Source organism: Sebastes umbrosus, chromosome 17 (assembly GCF_015220745.1).
Source record: "Sebastes umbrosus isolate fSebUmb1 chromosome 17, fSebUmb1.pri, whole genome shotgun sequence".
Classification (NCBI taxonomy): Eukaryota; Metazoa; Chordata; class Actinopteri; order Perciformes; family Sebastidae; genus Sebastes; species Sebastes umbrosus.
This window is the reverse complement of record NC_051285.1, coordinates 19210039-19234646: the sequence shown is the minus strand read 5'-3', so window position 1 is coordinate 19234646 and position 24608 is coordinate 19210039. Positions and strand designations below refer to the sequence as shown.

The 24608-nt window shown below is 39.9% G+C and overlaps 1 protein-coding gene and 1 pseudogene across 6 annotated transcripts in view; one reads left to right on the top strand and one right to left on the bottom strand.

Annotated features, from left to right (window-relative positions):
• The window catches only part of gria3a (glutamate receptor, ionotropic, AMPA 3a), a 104822-nt gene that overhangs the window by 70960 nt on the left and 9254 nt on the right, over positions 1-24608 (bottom strand). For 2 of the 6 annotated variants that reach the window (XR_005203925.1, XM_037749093.1), the window contains exons 1-2: positions 14781-15190; positions 14220-14378 (exon numbers count right to left, since the gene is read on the bottom strand). Coding sequence is in view for 5 of the 6 variants with exons in the window: in XM_037749093.1 (XP_037605021.1) it covers positions 14220-14378; positions 14781-14868 (247 nt within the window). In the remaining variant the exon portion in view is untranslated. Of the gene's footprint in view, positions 1-14219; positions 14379-14780; positions 15191-24608 lie in introns of those variants that run through there. The other 4 variants (XM_037749090.1, XM_037749089.1, XM_037749094.1 and 1 more) reach the window with 3 other exon arrangements.
• Positions 17948-20499, top strand: LOC119476020 (annotated as a pseudogene).

The window sequence follows — 24608 nt, the reverse complement described above, 5'->3', positions numbered from 1 at the left end:
GGTGGGAGGTTATTTTTCTACTGCTGTCTGAGAGCAGTGCCTGCAGCGATACTAGAGAAGACAAGAGCAGCAGTTTGTTTTCCTGAGGGAGAGGGAGGCCTTGTTGGTCTCAGCCACATGGGAATACCTGTCCTGTCCTGTCCCAGGGTCACATGGTCATTAAAAAAAAAGAAGGCAGAGGACACGGCACAGACATGCAGCTGCTGTTCCAAAATGACCAACTTATAAAGGATGGGGTCAAAGAGAAACTCTGAATATATTCAGCAAATATAGAATGTGCAGAATGTGCAATGACCAGGCAGACAGTTAAACAAGCTACTGTGAAGCATGTAGTGTTGTGAAAAATGCACTGCTGTTTATCTTTTAATAAAAATCTAAAATTTCATGCCCTCAATGTTGTGTCGATTTTTCCCCGTGGTATCGAAAACAGAAGGCACAAGCGAGAAGCATGTTTCTTCTGTCTTTAAGCACGAAGACCATTCACATCCATTCAAAGCCTTAAACAGTAAATACCCCATATACAGTATACTAACTATATTATGTAAAGCCTCTTTACTGCCCTTGCACTCAAAAACATTTGAATTACTTGCACCTTTCAACATATAATAGCATGAATCATTAACAAGAGTCAAGCTCTGTGAGGATGTACTGTCGCACAGTGGTGCTTTGAGCAAAATGCTAAAGCTAGCATGGTAACAATACACAATCACAATAACAGTGCTAACATACTGATGCTAAGTAGGTGTATCGACAAAGTATTGGACAAATTGAAAATTTGACCTTCTGACGGCACTGGATGAGGAGTCATGGGATCACCAAAGTTATTACAATTAATCCGGAGGGGACATGAATTGCAATGGCAATCCATCCAATAATTGTTGAGACATTTCATTTAAAGCCACAAATGTCATCTAAAGGAAAGGGGACCCACAAAAGTCATTAGACTTCATTGTTTGAGAACCATTAATGTCTGTGCAAAATGTCATGGCAACCTATCAAATAGTTGTTGAGATATTTCAGTCTGGACCAAAGGTCAGCCAGACAGTCATGATGACTGCATTTCATGGCGTCTTGTGCCAAACAATTACTTTAAAGACACTGAATGAATCTGAACACTGGAGAGGCCAAAAGCTTGGACAGGATGAAGATCACAAGCCTACAAGCAAGTAGGTAAGTAAACCCATTTAGCTATAAATTAGCCCTTCAGTACATGAAAGCAGAAGCATCTAGCAAAAGTTAAAGTCTCTATTTAATGCAACACAAAGAAATACCTATCTTCATTTGGATCTGTGTAGACTTTTCAATCTCATCTGACTGTTGGTTTCCTACCATAAATTAATCACAATGTCAAATTCATACTGTAATAATTTATGTCATGTCACACTGGTTCTTACATCAGGTCTCATGTGAGACCATTAACCCCTGATGTCTGTTATGGAACCTCTGCATGATTTACAACCATGGACAGAGCTATGAACTGTAAATCAAGGTGATGAATTCTCCCATCAGGACACACAGATTGTCTCTAGCTTTAGCCAGTTCACTACAATACTTACGGCTTATTTCTGCCAAACCAACAATATTGATATACTGTATTTTTAGTTGCAGGTTGAAAATGGTGTGTCACAAAAACTTCAAAGTAATCAAGATCTCTTTCCACTTATGTTTTAAAGAGGACCATCTAATGAGACAGCATTACTAGGCTGGACTGAGAATGCTGACTGACAGACACTCAGCAGATTGAGTGTTTCCTCGCGGAAACGAGCTGGGCTGCTATGCTGTGCCGTCTACTGAATGATGTACTGAACTATGATTTGCAGGGTCACGGCACATAGCCAACGTCGCTCCCCTGTTATTCCAGGTTAACATGCCTTCTTTACATTCTGCCAGCAGCTGTTTAGTGTGTCAGCTGGATAGGCTGTACAGGGATGTTGTGGGAATAATCTCAGGACTCTCTCTGTGTCTGACACCTGAGCGACGACGCATTCCACGTGGGTCACAGGTGCTTCCGAACACTATCACAGCTTTGGTCATGTTACCATCAGAGATCATAAAGTTCACTAAGAAACAATTTTCACCCTCAATAATTTAGTTTCTGCTTTAACCAGTGGGCAACATCTGGGTCTGAAAAGTGAAGCCAATGGGGAAGTGCCTTAAACTTGCATTCTTTCTAATAGCCAGCAGGGAGCGACTCCTCTGGTTGCAAAAAGAAGTCTGATTTTATAGAAGTCTATGAGAAAGTGACCCTACTTCTCACTTGATTTATTACAAACATAGAGTTTTTTTTCACTAATTTCGAGTCTTCTACAATACAGCATGATGTTCATTTAGTAAATCATGGTCCCATTTAGAGTCAAATAGACCATAAAGCAGGGTATGCTTTAGGTACGTTGTGATTGACAGGTAGCTACCACGGCTGGGAGTTATCCGTGTTTTCATTTTACAACTTTAACCCTTTCATAGTGTGTATTCAGTTCATGAAAGTTAATTATAACCTTTTGGGTCACCTAAAAATGTCTTATTCAGGGTTGGGTTGTACTTAGCCCCACCCTCTCGTGTCACTTCTGGTTGCATAAAAACAAATGGTAAATAGTAAGTGGACTTGCATTTATATAGCACTTTTCTAAGCTTCCAACCACTCAAGGCGCTTTACACTACATGTCAGCATTCACCCATTTACACACAAATTCATACACTGATGGCAGAGGCTGCCATGCAAGGTGCCAACCTGCCCATCAGGATTTAATCTAAATACTCATTCACACCCCTTGCTCAAGGACACTTCAACATGTGACTGGATGAGCCGGGGATCGAATCGCATACCTTCCTATTGGTGGACGACCTGCTCTACCTCCGAGCCACAGCTGCCCCAAGATGGCAACGGCAAAAAAACAAGATGAAAAAAATGGCAGTCCACAAACCAATGGATGACGTCCAATGGATGACGTCATGGTGACTACGTCTACTTCTTATAATACAGTCTAAGGCTTTAACAGGGCGATATCTAGAAGGTAACCCCCAAGTTGCGAAAACGTGCGAAGACTTGCTTCCCGACAACCTATCCTAACCTTAACCATTTGAGGTCAATGCCAGATCATAACCAACTCGAAAGAGCTTCGCAACTTGGGGGTTACCTTCTAGACATGACCCTTCAACAGAGGCATGGAGGGGCTCAAGCCCTCCCAGCATGCACTGGGCAGGAGGTAATTAGACATTGAAGAGGTTGGATAAACATATATACCCACTTTTGGTATTGTGGGTGTTTGGCATTGTATTCATAAGAATCATACTATATTGTGTAGTCTTTGGACTGTGAGTGGCAAACATTCAACAACAAGATTTTTTTTACAGCTCATAATGCAGGAAAACCTAAATAATTTATAACCATGATAAGTATATTTTATGTTTTTATTTTAATGAATGCCCTATGGGTAACTCTCCGATGCAAATGTTGTCATCAACAAATTAAAGTGCACTCTATTTATAGGCAATGTCTCAGCAGAAAGACATGAAAAAGGTGAAAGGTCTGTAATTCAATATTCCTCAGGATGGCAAGAATAAAGCAGCCAAGGTTTTGAATTAGCATAGCAGAGTGTCCGTGTGTCAAATAAAAGGCCAAGATTGAAAACATACATATGTAAGGTCACTAAAGACATAAACTCTCTGTTAACCGGTGCACTTCCCTGCCCTAACCATGGTTGATGACTGTTTCCAAAGCATAAATTAGATTTCTGCCCTGCGCCGATCCTTAAAATCCTCCAATAACTTCCATGTGAATCCATTACAGTGTTTGACCTTTAACAACGCTGTGATACAAAGGATTTGATCCATTACATTTGGACATCTCACTCCTTCAAGCCTTTGAAGATAGTCAGAATATGTAAGTTATGATGTGGGACAAATCTAAAAGTAAATTTCAGTCATGCTATTTTCATGTTTAAAAATGCATCACGATTGTCAAAAATAAAATGGAAACATCACTGACATACAGTATAATTCACAATGGACTCTATGTGAAATGGATTTTGCATATGGATTTTTAGATTGCATTGATCGTGCTACGTAAACATGAAAATACACATTTAAACTGGGCTATGCATTTACCATGTTTACCATCTTAGCTTAGTGTGTTATCAGACTATCATTTGCTAATTAGCCCTTAACACAAAGTGCAACTGAGGCTAAAGGGAATATCAATAGTTTTGCAATCAAATTCCATGGCAATCCATCCAGTAGTTGTTGACATACAGTATCTCAGTCAAAAACCACAGATGTAAACCTGAATCTGGCACTAGAGGAAATGTCAGGGGGTCACCAAATTTCATTAGGATTCATCCTCTGGCCACCAAAAAATTTCATGGCAATTCATCCAACAGTTGTTGAGATATTTCAGTCTGGAACAAAGTGGTGGACCAACCGACCGACTGACAGACTGACATTGCCATTCATAGAGCCACAAGCCTGACTCACCGGATGTAGACTGGGTGTAAGAAGCCGCGTAGCTCACGCGGCATTCTCCTCTCCTTCCGCTATATGTAGAGTGCTAAAGGAATGAGTCCTAAAACCCGGAAATGAGGTAGCATTTTTGCCCTTCTGGTTTCCTCATCTCAAAGTCAATGGATTTTGTTCTACGACATAAAATACATCAGTAAATACCCCCCTCACGAATTTTTAAGATTCTATGTCTTTAAAAAAGGCAGTTGCTAATAAGTAGCTAAATGAGACTACTAAATGTCATCATGCCAAACACTAGTCAACTTTTGCTTAGTGGTGGCGGTGTGAAGTCATGAGACCGTGGTGTAGTTCGTTTACAGGCTAACGTTAGCTTTTTAGTTCTGGTGATTGCATTTACGCTTCAAAAATTCTTAAAAGTGGTGTTCATTTGTGGAGATTATCTCACGCAACAAAACATGTAAGTATCATAATTGTTTGATCGCCACAGAGTTTATTTTCAGCAATAATCCAAAGTCCAATCAAAAAGTCCCATTGGCTTTTTGTCGAGGGAACCAGAGCGATGCTAACTTCCAGGTTGGCCTACAAAAATACGCCAGCAATCTATTTTGCAAGGGCACTGTTGCTGCATCCTGTGCTTAGCACCGCCCAAGACGATTGTGATTGATTCAAAGAAATACAAACAAGCCAGTGTGTTATTTTCCATATAGCAGAATGATAATGTGTGAAGCCAGACCTTTCTTTAGTGCTGACACAGTGCTGTAGAGATATGTCTGGCTATGCAAGACTATAGAGCCACTAATATGGCTAATAAAAAAAGATACCAAATACATTATGCATGTTTCTGAAATTGCACATGAGCTTTTGAGTAGTGACTCTTCACAGCATCTCATCTATTTTGAGTTTAATAAACTGCACTCATTCCACTGAAAGGCTTGTTAAGATTGGCTAGTTAAATTTCACCATAAAGCAAATGAAAATCTGACTGAAGGCAAAGTGCACAAGGTTTAAATGATCTCTGTGTTATGACATTTAAGCGTTTCATATTTGTATCTGCATTACAGTCTGCATTGTTGTGCAATTCCTCCCAGTTGACCAGCCACGGAGAAAGCAGAGGGCATATAGCGACTGAAGCTTGAGTAGGTGTTTCTCCTCAGGCAGTGTGATTGCATGTTGGCTGGAATTCCCTCTTCTCGACTTCTCTACTTGCTTTGTAAAAGCACACGTTTTTCTTCCAGCGGGTTACCCCCTGCAGATGCTCATTATACTCAAAAAGCGGGGCAACACTACTGGATTAGCCCTAATCTGAGAAATACAACTGGATTCAACCCACATGCTAAAAGAATATGACAGAAGGAAATCTACAGCAACGATACACAGACACGGCCTGTGGCTACTGGAGTCTTCTATGGAAGAATACACTTTAATATTTCACTGCACCGCAGTAAAAGCGCTGCTAACACTCCACCTACACATGCTTTGCATATACTGCAAAAACATCATCCAAGGACCACTATTACAAGAGACAGATGAATACAGCACACTCAATTTAAAAAGGTTTTAATGCTGCAGAACCTCACTAGAACACGGATTCACATTAAAAATACATCAAGAAAAGGAGCAAAGTGGAAAATGTTATGACTGTGTGCAAAGTAGTTTCAATTAACTCGTCAATATTCTTCATTCTAGAAATTAATTAGTTTTATGGATTAAAATGAATCATAAAACCCAACTCTTAACCTTTTCACAATTCATTAACTCTAATCATCTGTTCTGGTGCTCAGTCTTCTAAAATTGCATGACACAAATGTCTCACTATGGACATAAAATAGTATAAAATATGAATAACAAAACTAATAAAGTATAAATTGTTTCAAGTAAATTCAAAACACTGACGCGCTTGACGTGATTTTGCCCCTCTACATTCAACAGCTGAGGCGCATACAACTTTCTCCAACTCTATGAAAGCAAGCAGCCCCTCCTAAATTATTCACTGCCCCGACGGCATCTTTGGTTTTCTTTCGTGTTATTCTGTGTAGTTCACAGCTTGTTGTCCTTGGTTAATCTCAGGTAACATTTAGTGAATAGCAGCAGAGCTTTCAGAGGCAGCAGCCTCCCTGAAGGACGTTGTGTAAGACTGCAACAAACTGCTGCAGCATCACTGTAGCTTGTCAGTAGTGATCACCGTCGCTCCGTTACAGCGCTGACAACATGTACGCACATTCTGATGCACAGGATGAAAGACTAACTACACATCTCCGGTGGCGTGCCCCCGAACCTATTCAGTGCTAGTCCGCCATTTTACAGCATTATGAACATTTGAGGAAAAATAAGAGTCTTTCTTACAATAGCTGTGAGCCTGTTTGGACAAAAACATGTAGCTTTTTGCACTGACTGATGTCTTCAGGCAGCTGATATTTAAAAGCCTCTGTTGTAGTTGTGGCCATTTCTTTAGCATCAGTGCTCCCTTGTTCAAAGGAAGCGAATGCATTTATGCTGGACGATGACCCATGAATGTCGTGTTGCCCCATAGCAATACACCCTAAAAGCTCTTATTAAACTAAGGGTCAAACCATGTATTCATGTCAGCGAAAGTATCGGTTAGTAAACGGCATTGCCCTCAAGTGAAATGACGCTTTAGTTGGGTGCAATTACACTAAAGACATTCTGAAAGCTTTTATGTTTTTTTATTATGCTCCCCACTGACAACGCCATGACAAATGTGAGGATGAGCACTTGTCAACTTGGGGCAGGTCATCCAAACTGACAGGACTCTGGCTGCAGTAGCAGTAGCTCAGATATTTTTATCAGTGCATCGTGATAAAAGGACATGCTTTCTGTTCAAGGGCTCCCAAATTGAAAGGATCCATTTAAAGCTTTCAAACGAAACACACACATACAAGATGTCTGGTTGTCCAAATATCTAAGTGGAGGTGGTGAATATGTTTTTCATGCTGAACAAGATTTGATAATTTAATTTAGCCCTGCACTGTGTTTTTTTCCCTCTGATTATCAGTGACCTCACTGACTCTGATGCTGCTAGCTTCAATAATAGTTTATTGTGTGCGTACACACATTTATTAGTCTGGCCAAAGAGTGTGGATTAAGATAGAAACTATCATGCAGAATGCTCTCCCTCAGGCCAAACAATTTGACAACCTTGTCTCTGGTGCTCATGCATCATTCATGACTTGTCGGTTTAAATGAGCTCTCAGAGTTATGATGGATCCAAGGTTGTTATGTATTGTTTGGTTACGTTCCAGCAGGTTTGTTTTACTACAGTAACTACAGCAAAACTGTGTAAAGCATTGCCAAATTGGCATTTACCTTTAGATATTACAATATTTTCATTTTGTGAAATATGTTTTGCATGAGATTAAAGTGCACTCTATCTATAACATGAGAGTTAGAGAGGAAGATCGATATCACTATTGTGTTTGTACAATGAATTCTGAAGCTTCCGCCAGCAGCCGTTCAGCTTAGCTTAGCACAAAGACTGGCAACAGGGGGGAACAAAACCTACCTACCAGCATCTCTTAAACTTACTAAATAATATGTTAAAGGCAGAGTCGGCGATCTTGAGAAACTGGCAAGAGTACACTAGATTTTTAAAAATGATCCAAATGAAAAACCCAACCTAGAATTGCCAACTTTTTTCCATATGAAACGCTCTGCCACCTCATATTTTGAAGTTGGCACTAGAACAATTTAAGAAAGCTGTTAAAGGTTTGTTTTTATCACCCCAATGTTTTATCTCTGTAAACTGATTAATAATAATGAGTTTTTATTGATGATATAATAATGTGAATCTTAATTCTATTTCATCACGTTGTTTATTTTCATATATGGATGTCTGCTAGTGTGTGTAATCTTATCTTTTTTTCTTCTTCTCTATCTCTTTTTAACATTTGATTCTCTTTTTATAATTGATTAAGGTATGCACTGCCTTTTTTATATGTGTCAAAAAATAAAATCTAAAAAGCAGCGAGCAGCACTAGCTCCAAAAGACCCTAAATCTAGCGAGAACGTTGCCAACACTCACAGTCCCTTCAGGCCCTTCAGGCCTCCCTCCAAAGTCACTCCCCCAAAATGATCATTATGAACGCAAACAACAAACATTGTTATTGTTAGCAGCTGTCAAGCTAGCAGCTTGTGGAAGACTCCAGTGACGCACAATGAGTGCACGGGCAGAGTGCGCACAGGAAGGCAGGTAGTCCTTTTTTCTTTTTTGTCAGAGAATTTGAATTATTGATTGCTTTTGGGATGTAATTTCAACTAATATATTAAAAAATGTTTCTAAAATCTTTACCAACCGTACCTTTAAGATTTTGTTAGTTGCCTGGCAACCTCACAGAGAGGTAGAAGATACCAGGAAGTGTTTGCGTGGAGCCAGAGTAATAGTCCTGCACATAACCCCCCTATAATATCACCACGAGTCGTTTTTGCATCCAGTTTCTGCACTAATTAAACAAATAAGATACAACATGTTAATAAGTGAACTTTAGAGGTGCTGGGAGGCATATTTTGTTACCTCTAGACAGAGCAAGCTATTGTAGCTGTTGATTCCCTGTTTTCTGTCTTAATGCTGGCTGTGGCTTCATATTTAGTGTACGAAACGGCTATCAATTTTCTCATCTAACTCTTGGCAAGAGAGCGAATATGCATATTTCACAATATTTCTATTTTATTCTTTTCTATTCCTTTAAATAATGTATTGAATACTACACCATCAGATCTTATAATCAAGTATCCCCAGCCAACTATGAAAAACATGACTTTCACACAAGGTGAATGTGATCTTTTCCCCTTCTGCTTTACTGAAACACATCTTATCATGAAGTTGTTTAAATGACATATTAGACATTTGGAATGTGCTTATGTGTGCTGCTGCTCCTCTATCCCCTGCCTGCGCTGTTTCTTTGCAGATAATAAGGCAGAAAATAATAGGATAGTTCTAGCTCATACCATCAGTGCTTTAAGTATACTTTTTCACTAGATTTGCATACAAGCACTGTATAAACTAAAATGTCCTTATTTGGACACAGCTTATGAGTCAATGTATTCACCACCACAGTCTTAATAATGCAAAAGAATAAGAAGTAGAAGAAGAAGAGGAGGAGGTGGAGGAGGAGGAGATCTGGCTACATGAACTGGTCTATGCTGCATTAGTAGGACTGTCCGTTGCCTACACAGTGAAGTGCTCTAACATTAGCCTCTGTCTGAGCAGCATCACACTGGTTGAGTCACAGCAGAGGGAGGATAGGTGGCTATAATAGACGCTCTAATAAGAAACACACTGTCATACTGACATTTGATCAAATCAAAAGTTCGTCTCTGGAACAATTCTGGTCTGAACAGATTCACTTTAAACAAGAGAAGTGAGTCTTTAAAAATGCATGAAGTTGCTTTTTAGGGTGATTTTTTTTTACATTGCATAGATTGGCAACATCTACTGTAACTAAATATGTGCTCAGAAATTAAAATTAATTTACAAGCATTCATGTAAATTAGTGTGACAGTTAATTGTACACTGAGTAAATGCTTTGGAAATAAAGATTTGAAATGATCTGTTCTAGGGCTGCAATTTTGAAAAAAATATCTAATTGCAATTATTTTGACTGATATTGCAATTGTGATATAATTTTCGATATTAGAGGGAATGATATTTTTTATTATAATAATAATTGAATCATTATTCTCATTTTCATTGAAAAACATATTAAAATGATTTTGGTGTTATTTTTGTGGCAATACATATTTTTTTAAATGGTATTTTTTTAACAAATATTGCGATTTTAACAAATACTGCGATTTGAAAATTGCAGTAGGCCCTATTGCGATAAAATTTCGATTAATTGTGCAGTCCTAATCTGTTCCCGCACTGTCACCATATCCAAAAACTACAATCCCACATGTACTTGATTGAACTCCTCTCTCAATATCCAGCCGGAACAGGGGCTCTGTCTCCGCTGTCTCTTCCTGCCCTGACCTCAGTCTTAATGGATATAACCTTCACATTTCTGCATTTATGCACCCAGTCTGCTTTGGCCTGGGGCATGGTGTCACATCAATACATCCTGCAGCTTCACTCCAGCCAGCCACAAATTGGTGAGATAATAAACACAACAGCACAGTGAAGTCCTCTTTGTCGGAATCAATTCAATCAAGTTGCGACGACTGCAAATAGTTTGCTGCGATGCGTCATTGGCTGTTCACAGGTTTGTTTGTTTTTATGCAAGCATCACCCTGAAGATTCAGTGTCTCTGGCCAGGGGGAAGTTGGAGAACAGCCATATATTAGCAGAGAGGGACTGAGAGAGAGAGAAAATGAAAGCTTGGTGGGAATTGATTTTTCCATACTGGAGAACAAACTGGAGCCACACACACACACATACACACACACCACTGCTGGACTACAGCCTTCCACCTATTGATCAACGCTGCCAATAACACAGTCATTTGCCATCAGGGATTTGTAACAATCATTATATACTGACCCAGCTGGAGGACAGCAGTGTTGTCCTGCTTTATTCCATTCAGGGTCCGCACAACAAACGCAACAAATGAGCTCTGAGCAAAAAGTCCTTTCATTTATACAATATACAAAACTGGAAGTTTTTGCAGACGATCCCAAAGATCACAAGTAATAAGCAGATTTAAAATCTCAGTCATTTTAACACTTGCTAATCTAAAACTTTATAAAAAATGTACAATGTGAGCTGTGGGAAAGCACAGCAATGACTGTCATTCCTGCCAGAATAGAAATGTGTCAAACCATAATCATCACATTCATTTGCTACATCAACACCTGCCAGGCAAGCAGGGCATTATGCAATCCAGACTACTAAAATAAGAATAATAATGGAGTTTGGTGCATTTTCAAGAAATGTCTTAGTCACAAGCTGGCTGGCTGGTCGGTATAATGAGCTGCTCGCTGGTCTTTTTCAACTGGGATGCATCTAGCTTAGCTTGCACCAGTTTATCTCGGCAAAATTAATCCTCCTGATTATCTTGTTTTAATGCTTATCCTGTGGGAAGAAAAACTTTAAGCTTCTTTTGAAAACAATGGATTCAGGTTTACTCCAAAAGAATCCTGGCAATGGTGTGTGCATGATCCAAAAATATACATTTTTAAATCAACAGGCCTCTATTTTCCCTGTTTAACTCTAAAGGGCTCAACATGTGGCATCTTTTTAGTTCCATTCAATAACTTGTTGGAAGATGAGGTGACGATAAATCCAAAAATTAAACATTAGAAGCATCATCCTGCATAATTAATTCAGAGGACCAAAGACAACCCGTGGGTTAAAGATGACTAGAGGGAAAATACTGTAGCTCGTTGACACTGTAACAAGAAATGTTTCTGCTGGATGAGTAATTTTACATAATGGCTTGCTTTTGGCCTCCTCGTAATGAAAAACAGGTCCAAGTACGAGAGTTTGTGCTTTACACAGGATCTGGACAGGCCAAGCATGTAATATTCATCTCTTCCTCAGCGACAACAGCTGAAGTGCCCTTGAGCTAAGCACTGACCCCACAGCCGCCCCAGTGTAATCACTCAGCAGCCGACAGTGCAAGGCTGTGGTCGAACAGCGTCAAGGTGTGAGTGAGTAAACCTGCATCTCACTGAAACTTCTCCCCAAGGCTGCTGCTCTCCCCCTTCCTTTTATCATAGCCAAGCCCTAGATGTACGAGGTAGGTATACTTGTGTTAAATTTCCCTTTCTCTTTTTGGCCCTTTTTCTCACTTCATTAGGTTACACAGCCGTCTCTACGGCACCTGACAGAGTTGGAAGAGCCGCAGCTGATCCTTAAGCGTGAAGTGTGAAGTGCAGTTGGTGGGAAGAAGGATAACAAATTAATTCTCCAGGCAGAGCTCGGTGCCCTACATGGCAGAAGGAGTGACTGGTAGACCAATTATGAAGCCATCTCACACTCCACAGCCCTTCCTATCAAATCCATCATGTTTGGAGAGATGACTACATGGATTACAGCATGTTACAGTTGATACAGCAGGCTATTCATACACCAAAGGTGTAGCAAAAAGAATGTACACCACTATGCTGTTGGTAATGTGATATTTAAATTGAATAGATTGTATTTATTGACAATCAAATTTTCTGATTTGGACTAGGGCTGTAAGAAAATATCAATACACTTGAGTACCACGATATTATGTTTTGTAATAATTTTCTCTTTTAGATTTTATGCATGTGGTTAGGGCTGCATGATATTTGCGATATTAAAGGGAATGAAAAACATATTTAAATGATTTTGGTGTGATTTTTGCTTGGATCATTCTGTACCAAACAAAGATGTTTTCTTAAGGCTGTAGAATATGATGTGTAGGCCAGGACCGCAGCACCACAATATTGAATTTTAAATGGTATTTTGACACACATTTAGCCATTAACAAATATTGCGATTTAAACAAATACTGCGATTTGAAAATTGTAATAAGCCATATTACAATTTCAATAAAATCTCGATTAATTGTGCAGCCCCACATATGGTGGTGTGTTCTTAATATTATGAGAGTTTTCCTAAAAGTATATAAAAAAAAATCACAATATATTGCCTTGCTTACAGTATCACAATATATCGCATGTATATTCAGATTCTTGCCAATACACAGCCCTAATTTGAACCCAAACACACGAACAAATGGGTAACAGCCTAAAGATGGCTACTAATTAGGGCTGGGCAATATATCGATATCGATATGGTGATATGAGACTTGATATCGTCTTAGATTTTGGATATCATAATATGGCGTAAGTGTTGTCTTTTCCTGGTTTAAAAGGCTGCATTATAGTAGATATAATTTTCTGAATTTATCAGACTGTTCTAGCTGTTCTATTATTTGCCTTTACCTACTGAGTCATTACATCCACATTACTGATGATTATTCATCAAAAATCTCATTGTGTAAATATTTTGTGAAAGAACCAATAGTCAATGCTACAATATCGCTATCGAGGTATTTAGTAAAAAATATTGTGATATTATTATATTATATATTATATTTTCTCCATATCGCCCAGCCTCTGCTTTATATTTGACTAGTGGTTACAAATGAAGATTTTTGTTTTCATGTAACAGTGGAGAGACGGGCATTTCAGCAGCAAGACAAGGTCAAATGCAACAATTTGCATGATACAACCAACCAGTAGCCGCCATCACAATACACTTTCTGACTGATGATCACCACCTAAAGCCTTTATCCGATGTCACAGCAAGATACTACAATAACCAGATTAGCAATATTTGTTTACCCCGCTTTTCAAGTACAGTCATCTAAAGTGCTGCACATAATCAGCGTCTCTGGAATTACTGAATTACTCGGTTTACAAAATCACTGTGTTTGGCCAATTACAGGCCATCATGCTCCATCATCCAGCTGGTGAGTTTTGGATGGAGTGACTGAGGAGAGTTTGTGTATCAAGCCAGACACTTGGCAGGTGTTTTTTTAAGCCCGATCCATTTTATCACAACACCCAATTTCAGCTCATAAACATCTGTGTAATTTTCCTATTGGCCCGCCAACGAGACAATTACAGCAAAATATAGTATTTAACCTACTGTGTGTGTGTGTGTGCGCGCGTGTGTGTGTGTGTGTGTGTGTGTGTGTGTTAGACTGGAGCCTACCTCTGGTTACAATTTGAAAAAAATATATATAATTGCCTAATTTTTTTAACCAAAAGCAGTGAAATTCATGAGGGTTTTTTTTATCAACCAGTTTATACACTGTGTATATATAACTACTCACAGGCGTGTGTGACAGAGAAGCTGTTGGAGGACTCCAGGTTGTCAACATTGTAATTGAGGTGGAAGGGTTTCTCCGTCACATTCTGGTTGGTGTTATACAGCTGGACGGCAAACCTGAAGGCGCTGTGCTCCTGCACCGTAGAGCGCATGAACAGTCCACCTACAGGAGACAAAATGTGACATGTAACAGTGCTCTGGTTCATTCCCAACATACATGAAGAATGCACTTTTTACTTTGAGTGGGGGCAGTGCTGCACAATTACGCACGATGATTGATAAGTTAATTTAAAGAAAGGAAGCCAAGAAATGAATGTTAGCCTATACCACTCACTAAATAATGCATTGCAGATGAAACATTTTCACAATTTGGATCAACTCTATTTTTTACCAAACCGCCTACATAGACGCGCAGGATCCCACAACCTTCTGTGCTGTATGAGAGGAGTGAACTTGGTAATGAATTATGCAAATGACCCAATCGGTGCGACTTGCGGAGACGTGTCCTATTTAGTGAACAAAGACATATAGGCTATGTGTAGTCAGAGTATCCCGTTGAACTTACCAATGTTGATTTGGTTCGGAAACCCTGCCAGCGAGTCCCCCAAAATACACAAGAAAACAAGGACTGTCGCTATTACGCGATGCCACATTTTTCTCCGAGAAGTGAAATCAACAACTCCGGGTCTGGATGTGACAGAGGGAGAGCAGGGAGAACCATGTAGCTACACGGGCTGGTACGCAAAGAAATCCACAAGATGCGGCGCCTCTCTCTCTCTCTCTCTCTCTCTCTCTCTCTCACTCACTGTGTGCACCCACGTTGAATGTGTGCCAGCGCAACTGCAGCGCCAGCCCTCTGCTGCTGCTGCTGCTGGAAACCTAAAGCCAGTGTTTTATCTCAAAGATGGTGGTGGCGGAGGAGAGGAAAAGCAGATATCCTCACTGTGGATGAGGACCACTGAAATGGGCCAGAGAGAGGGAAGGAGAGAGGAAGAGAAGAGGAGGGAGGAGGGGGTTGGGGGGGCGTTTATCAAACTTGGTCTGACGTTGAATTATAATAAGAGCAGCCTCCCGTCTTCCTCCTCACGTCACTGCGGAGTTGGTGTGTGTGAGGCGGTGTGTAGCCTCTGCTGGGTTTTGGTGTGTGTGGTGCAAAGGCAGAGCAGCACGGACCAGCATCTTAGTATGGACCAATAGTACACTGCTGACTTTATATGCAATGTGTGTATACAGGCCATGTCTGTCTATCTAGCTATGTATCTTTTTTTCTCAGATTCATCTCGTCTCCCTCCCTATTGTGATCAGATCCTGGATCAGATGTGTAGCCGCACTCATGCAGCAGTAGTCCTACATACCAGCAATATAATCTCAGGCCGTCTCCTGCAGGTGTTTGAGTGCAGAGGCTGTACATGTGGGGAGCTAATGCATTGATTTATCACTGTTTAATCACTGGTTGCCAAGTGGCAACCAGTGATTAAACAGTGGCTAATGCTATAAATTAGAATCCTAATTGACTTACTTTTGTTGCACTCATCTGAGAGCCATCTCTCATCATGCTGTAGAGGTGTGTTTCTCAGTGGTAAAAATCTAAATAAAAAAACGACAGTGGCATAAAATATGTTTTCTCTGATATAAGTTTCCCAAATAATCAATGAATTTCATTCATCATTGAGATATAGGAATAGGTTACTTTTTCACTAACATCGATGAAAAGACGTTTCAACACATTAAAGGTACAGTGTGATTTGGTGGCATCTAGTGGTGTGGTTGCAGATTGCAGCCCGCTGAGTAACCCTCCGCTCACTCCTCCCTTTCCAAGGCTGCGGTAACGTGAGCCGCCAAGTGCGAAACCGTGGTAACGCCGTTTGCCTCACTCAGAAGCCATCCTTACCAACACTACTTTCGGAGCAATGGAAGCATACTTGCCAACCTTGAGACCCCAGAAAGAAGGGAGGATTTCAAAAACATCTTGAGATAACTTTTGTTATGATTTGACGCTACATAAAAATATATTGATATTTAAATTGAATTGAATGTTGTTGCAAAGGAGGCTAAATAACGCTCCAAACTTGCGCTAAATTCTGGCGGAGAAAAACTGGCAATTTTCAAAGGGTTCCTTGACCTCTGACCTCAAGATATGTGAATGAAAATGGGTTATATTGGTACCCATGAGTTCCTTTACAGACATTCCCTCTTTATGATAATCACATGCAGTTTGGGGCAAGTCATAGTTAAGGCAGCACACTGACAGCTGTTGTTGCCTGTATGGCTTGAGTTTGCCATGTTATGATTTGAGCATATATTTGTATGCTAAATGCAGTACCTGTGAGGGTTTCTGGACAATATTTGTCATTGTTTTGTGTCGTTAATTGATTTCCAATAATAAATATATACATACATTTGCATGAAGCAAGCATATTTGCCCACTCCCATGTTGATAAGTGTTAAATACTTGACATATCTCCCTTTAAGGTACATTTTGAACAGATAAAAAATCTGCGATTAATCATGATTATCTATGGCCAATCATGCGATTAATCGCAATTCAATATTTTAATCGATTGACAGCCTTACTGCTAATGGATCCTCCAAAATGACACACATTGTTCCTTTAATGATCACACAATTAGTTGTTTGTCTTTAAACTGTCTGAATCTCAGACAGACAGCGGAGAGTCTACGAGGGCGGGAGCAGTGCAGACAGATGTTTGAGCGTGTTGAGACTTAAACTGTTTGTGGTTCAACATGGTCCATCCAATTATTACACCATCAATATGACAGGGAAGTTGCGCTCCGCCTGGCAATCAGACTCGCTTGAAAGGAATGGGAATCACGGACAACATCAGTGTGCACCAGCGCCGCAGCACGCAGTCATCTCTATGAGTTCATTGCCAGGTAATCTGTGGCCTTAATACTTAACGACGTCAATGAACCTGCAGCTAATCTCAAAACATGCTCCAGTAATGACACGGTGGATACAATTCTACTAAGGCAGTTCTGCCTGGTTTGGTGTAAACTGGTATAAACTTATTGTTATCTCTTTGTTTTTTTACTGCTTCTCATTCACAGCACTGCAGCTCTGTTTACTTCTGTCTGAATCAATAGACTGTAATGTCTGCAGCCTGTTCTAAATGCAGCATGTAGGGTTTTACCAAATCACACCGCCTGAGCAAGTTTACAGCTGATTTTCAGTCTTTGACATTTCATAGGGCTTTTTATCATACCGTAATATGTAATTTAGAACATTTTTCTGTACTCCACACTGCAGTACTGTACAGGAATGTGATATACCTGTAAATACAGTTATTGAGCTCTGTTTCTGAAGGATGACCACTCCTCTGCCTGAAGTTCATTCTCTTTAATCATTTATCTATTTCAAGACATTAAAGTTAAATCACTTTATCCACTTCAGTATTGCTTACTCACTCTTACATTCCATTAGATCAACTGAGCAATACAATATCAATTATGCTCAGAAAGTGTGATTTGATGGAACAGGGGTGTATGTGTGTGTGTGTTGTATATATCCAGAATATATGGGTGCTGGAGTGGTAAAAATCATTACAGCTTCCTATTTAGACTGCTGCAGAACCAGCACAGCAGAACAGCTACAGAGTCTGTGCTTATTGATCTGGATGTGATTTAATGCTTGGCATACAACTCTAATCTTTCCCAGGACACAGCGAGTCGAACAATTGCACTATAATTAAGTTCAATTTCATGAACGACAACAATGTCTGGATGGTATGACCTTTTTGCAGACGTACACCACTGTTAGTATGTCATTTGTTGTTGTGAGTTCCCTGCCACTTGAAGGATGTTTCAATTAGTTTCAGTCTATTTACAACATAAACTCTGATTGTTTAAATGAAATTCTTGCAAAACACAAGAGGTGTTACCTGCAATAAACACTTAACTAAGTTCTCCATGCTATATACTATATATGTAGGAGGGAATCTGCCAAAATCAAGAATAAATAAATGACTCAATAGATAAATAGATAAATATTTCATTAAATGTAGCAAAACTAATATTAAAAATAAATGTAGCCATTAATTAATTGATAAAATGTGACATAAATTAGTATTTCTGTTTTAATTTGCTTATTAATTCATTTATTTTTGTATTCCCTTATTTATTTACTCTTCTGTTCAATTTTCTCTTTTATTACCTCCGCCAAGGCCGAAGGCCTAGGAAGGAGGTTATGTTTTCACCGGCGTTGGTTTGTTGGTTTGTTGGTTTGTTGGTTTGTTTGTTGGTTTGTCCGTTTGGAGGATAATTCCAAAAGTCCGCAATGGATTTGAATGACATTTTTTAGAAGAGTGGGGTGCGGCACAATAAACAATCCATTATATTTTGGTGGTGATCCGGATCATTATCCAGCTTCAGGAATTTTAATAACTTCGCTCAGCCTTTGCATTAACACCACAGGCTTTAAGACATACGCAGTGTAACTGATGACGCGTTCATGAGGTGTCACCCAGCTCTCTCCTTCTGCCAGCTTTCCTCATGAAACACAGGGACATTACAGTTTACTTCGACGAATGGCGCACTTGGTGACTGTTGTAAAGAGTGACGACAACACTTTAGGTTAGTTTTATTTAGTTTCTGACCACTTCCACTGAAGTGATTTTACGATGTTGCGCTCTCCGAGTGCACTTCTGGTTTATTTATGTATTTATTTTGATTAATTTGTAAATGTATTTATTTATTTTTGCATTTATTTATTATTTATTTTATATTTATTTACACTTTACAAATGAGGGGGCTGTCACTCAACATGTGTCATGGGTTCAGAGTGCATAGACTATATGCTGGCCAGCTAGCTGCCGCTGAACCTTTGGTAGGTTCCGTCCTCCAAAGATAAGGGACTGTGCAAAAATGATTGGTTTGGTGTGGAACTTTGTGTTGTACTTAGTAGAAAAAGGGATTTATTAATTATTATAATTATTAAGTTGGTAATTATTATTAAGTTTAGCTTGCCAAGGAGCTTAAGCAGTGCTGCTCTGTACGGGTCCACCAACACCCTACAGGTCCCCTTCAGCGGCCTCTCAGAAGAATTTGTGGTGACACGAACAAGAGAAGCCATGGAGTATAGAGACTCCAGGAACCCCAAAGTAGCAGCAGCTGGCATAGAGGTCCGCACAGGCAGAAAGTGGAGTGCTGCCAGAGAGTTGCAGGTGGCAGAGGCACGGCTAAGGCAGAAGGCCCTTGTTGGGACAGTGGCAAAAGGGCGATCAGGCCTGGGCTACTTTCCAAGCTGCCAAATCAGCAAAGCAAAAGGGAGAGAGCGACAACATCTCCTCCAGGAAGAAGTGCGTGCAGGTGTTTAGGAGGTACGAGTCAGAAAAATGGTGGGACTCAGTCAGCAAGAGCTTGTACAAGGTGGGAAAACATACTGCAGCGGAAGATTACTTGGTCGGATTTCTGGCGGGCTGACATCTACTGCATCAGATTCCTGGTCCAGGCATTCTATGACACCTTACCAAGTCCGGCAAACCTTCACACATGGGGCAAAGATGAGACACCTTCCTGCCGTCTGTGTGCTGGTAGAGGATCCCTTCAACATCGCATCAGCAGCTGCCCTAAAGCCTTGGCTGATGGACGTTACCGCTGGCGCCACGACCAGGTGCTCAAGACAGTTGTGGAAACTGTCACCACAGCCATTCAGTCCAGCAAACACCGCCCCCAGGAAGAAAACCATCACGTTTCTCAAGGCTGGAGAGAAGCCCCATTCCCTACCACAGACAAGACCATGCCGCCTGTCCACAGCCCCAGACTGGCAGCTGAGGGTGGATCTCGGAAAACAACTAAAGTTCCCCGATCACATCATACACACGAGACTCCGCCCAGACTTGATCATCTTCTCAGACTCCACCAAGCAGGTGATTATGTGGGAACTGACTGTGCCCTGGGAAGAACACATGGATTAGGTTCATGAGAGGAAGCTCGCCAAATACCAGGAGCTAGTGGAGCAGTGCAGAGGCCGGGGCTGGCGGGCTCTCTGCGAGCCGATTGAAGTGGGCTGCCGGGGGTTTGCTGGTCACTCAACCTGTAAAGCTCTGGCAGGGCTTGGAGTAACCGGAGTTGCAAAGAGGGGGGCCATACGTACCATCACTGAAGCTGCAGAGAAAGCCCGTGGACTGTTGCTGCTGGGATGCAATCCGGGACTTGATCAACCCCGGATGGGTCACCTGGGTGAGGGGGTATGATGTTGAAAGACCCAAAACCCCCGATGACCCCAGGAACATCACTAATGATGCATCCCAGCGCATCCTAGAGATGTATTTTGCAACCCAAAACATGATTTATTTGAGTCCTTCTCTTGACTTTGAAAAATAAAAACGCAACTACAACATGTCAAAATAGTATAAAAATGTTAGACTGGTAACACCTGCTAAATTGCATACGCCACATTAAACCTCAATATCTTAATGGAACTTCTAATGTGTGCCACCACATTAATAAAATCCTGATACGGAGACAGAACTGTTGTCCTCTGCATACGGCAAAGTGCACCTTTATGAACCTTTATGAGCAAGTTAAAGTTTGTCATCTTGATATAACTATTAACGTAGTCTCGCATAGCCAGACCTACCAACCCTGTCACCTAAAAATTACATTCCCATACAACGAAACTGCATTGTGAATTACGTTTCAAGGGAAACATATTTTGTCGCGGGTTATGTTTGCTTTTGACGTATCACAAAAGAGTTTGTAATGATAGTATTCGGAAATCCACATACGGAGGACAGGAGGTTGGGTTGGTGGATGGGTCAATCAAACACAGAACTTTCACCCAGGACACTGCTGTTCGTCTCACTAAATATCAATGTTCACTGATTTTAATTTATGTCCATATCTTAATAATGTATCAAACATAGTCATTTTAAGCCAAACCATGATGTTTTTTTACTAAACCTAACTAAGTAGGTGCCCTTGCAAAATAGATAGCGGAAGGGGAGGAGAATGCCGCGTGAGAAACGCAGCATTCTCTTACATTCTCTACATCCAGTGAGTAAGCCTGCTAAAAATAACAATACCCACCCCCTTTCTGATCCAGTCTCCCCACCCTGATCATTTTCATACAGTCCCTAACGTGTGACGGTTCTGACAAAAGTGCAGGGAAAGTGACATGAAGAGAGAAACTTTGTTTGAATGAAGAGGATATATTTGCCATTGTTATTATACCTTCCTCTCTGCCTCTTAATGGGTTGGTTTCGATGGTAATTTATGTGAGCGTGACTTTGCAGCCTCTGATTCTCTGGGATCAATAGAAGACAGTGACTTTCAGGATAACACAGTTTCCCTAAGTGAGAAGTTCTCTGACAGCATTTCAATAAGTGTTAGAAGTCTTTACGAGAGGACTGAAGTTACCATCACACTGCCTCCTAAGCACACCTTGGGCATGCTTCCCACTTTCCACCGTGGCAAATGAGATCCGCTCAGGGAGCCTCTCACTCTCTGTCTGATACACAGCCTCTTTAGCAAAATTCAATTGAGTGTAAATGGCAGCAGGTTCTTTCCAGAACTTCATATGGAGTTTAAGTAAAAATGGCATTTATGAAGTGTCGACCATATGGCGTGCACAATTAATAACACGGAGTTGTTCTGGCATTAGTCCAAGAGGCTAACATGAACAATGTGAAGATAAACCCCTGCACTGTTGTAAGTGATTATAGGTTGGTTTTAAAATAATGTGTCTAGTGTGACATGTAAAAACAACCACGGATATCACAGAACAAACATGTTCAATCACTCGTCAATGCCAATCTATCGAAGTCTGTGAACTTAACCTTGTTTTATATATAGCGATTGCTTGTTATAACCCACAGAATTATGCACACAAGTTGTAAGCCTGAGGGAGCATAGTGGCCTAAATACAGACAGTGTTACACATAGCGCTGTTAGCGGAGAGCATGCAGTTACAATCAGAAACATCAGACATTCACAGTAATTAAATCATCAAAAAGGCTACTGATTTTTAATCAGTTGTAATCATGCTTTAAAAATCAGTGTGTATGGAGGACGGAACCTGCCAAATAAATTACTCGATAAATAAATAAATGTCATTAAATGTAGCAAAAATAATATCAAAAACAATTAATTAGTTGATAAAATATGACATACATTTATATTTCTGTTTTAATTTGCTTCTTTATTTATTTATCTTTGTAATTCCCTTATTTATTTATTTCTGTTTAATATCCCCCTTTTATTTGTTTATGTATTTATTTTTATTAATTTTTAAATTAATTCATAAAAATGTTTTATTCATTTTTGCATTATTTTATATTTCATTTTAAATGCATGAATTTCTTTATGTATTTATGAATGGTTTTCTCTTTGCATTGCATCCCTTAATGATTTCCCCAAACTTATTTATTTCTGTATTATTTTTGTATACATTTCTGTTTACATTTCTTTATGCATTTCTGCCTCATTATGTAAATGAGAGGGGCTGTCACTCAACGTGTCTCATCATGTGTGTGTATCAATTTATGTCACATTCTATCAATTAATTAATGGCTACTGTACATTTATTTTTTATACTATTTTTGCTACATTTAATGACATATTTGTTTATTTATTGAGTCATCTATTTATTGATTTATTTTTTATTTTGTCTGGTTCCGTCCTCCATAAGTGTGAACATTTGTCAAAGCTAACATAATTTCACAAAAAGCTGATCATAATTTCTGTAGCATTTGTCAGGTAAAAAGCAGAGCTAGGTATGCATTTATTTTGTATTTTCTATGTATTTTTTTACTCCTTTTGTTTAACAATTTATTAATTCATATAGGTAATGCTTTAGTGATTGGAACTCCTCCTGTTTATTTAGTAAAAGTCTTTGTTTTAGTGTCATTACTCAGTGCTGCAACCTGTGAAATTGGATGTGGAAACGTTGCAGCCACGTGCGCGGCTCTGCATGTCACATTTAAAATGACATTAGGGCCAAAGCCTGCTGGGAGAATTGAAAAGTGCACAGCAGAAGTGCTTTGATGCATGCGCGGCCTCATTTTCCTTCGGGCAGATAAAGTAAATGAGGGTTTCCACTGGATAATTAAAGATGAGAAATCCAGTTGTAAACAATGTCTTCAAAACCAAACAGTGGACTGTGTAAGCAGAGCTATTATTTATTCTTGGTCAGGGATTAAGAGGGAGCAAATACAATCTAATAAAGCGTGATAACGTTTTGGTCTCCTGGATGCTCGGCAGATCAGACTGCAGCAGACTTTGCTATCACAACTTTCTTTCAGCCAATATCATACACAGAGAGACGACCTGAGGGAATAGTGTGCAGTGGATTAACTGGGATTAACAACACATGAGCCAGAGCCAAAACCAAAAGCACGGACAGTATGTAACATGCCTGCCTGCCTGGAAAAATGGCTCCCAAGAGAGGATTTACGTGTAATTTAACAATAAAAGTAATGCCCTGTAAAATTCTTGAGATGAAATGATGATACTGTACTTTGTGTTATGGTACCCAAGGTCAGGGCTGCAGTAAGCGGTCTGAAGCTACCCAGAGAGTTCAGGAGATAAAAAAAGAGCACGCTGCTGAGTGCTATAAAACTTCACGATAAAACCTTTCATGTTTCATTCTCCTAAGGCTTCCTGTAAATTGCCTGTATTTATGGTTCAACACAGAGTTTCAGCTACAGTGAGTGCTCCGGGCATCTCAACATGTCACGTCTTACAATACAGGCTGTCAATTTATTGCTCTTCACTTGGAGATTGTCTGTCTGATCTTCACCATTCAACACTTATTTAATGATGTCTTTTACTTCTCATCATCAGAGGCAGTTGAGACACAGCCGAAAACAAATGTGTTTATGAGCAGAAACAAACAGAAGAAATACCACTTAGGAAGTGCAAGCAGACAAACCAGATAAGAGTGATAATTTGTGTACAGAGCCAGTGAGTTCATCAGTATAAGAAAGTGTTACAGTGTTGAGTACAGAGGCTGCTGTGGGCAGAAGGAAGCCAACAAAAAGTATTTCTCTGGCGCAGTTGAGTGGACAAGAGCAGTGAAGTGAGTGCAGCTGTGTCCTACCATGACAGCGGTTTTAGCTGACAGCACTGAGTAATCAATCCATTACAGCGTATCCATAGCAGATGAAGTCTCTGTGTTTGTCGAACCCCCTGGAAGATGGCAACTGTGAATATAATTAATGTACGAATTATTGTACTGTCTGATTTTATTTTTTCACTTCTCAATTAGATCTCTGCTCAAATACACTTGGATAGCAAGGGGTTGCAATACCTTTTAACAAAACTTTTTCCTTTGAGGTTGTTCTAATTTCTTTTCCATAATCTTCAGTTTATCTGACAGGGTTGCATGTGTTATAATGCAATTTTGGTCAGAAGGAGACATATTAGTAACTCGTGTC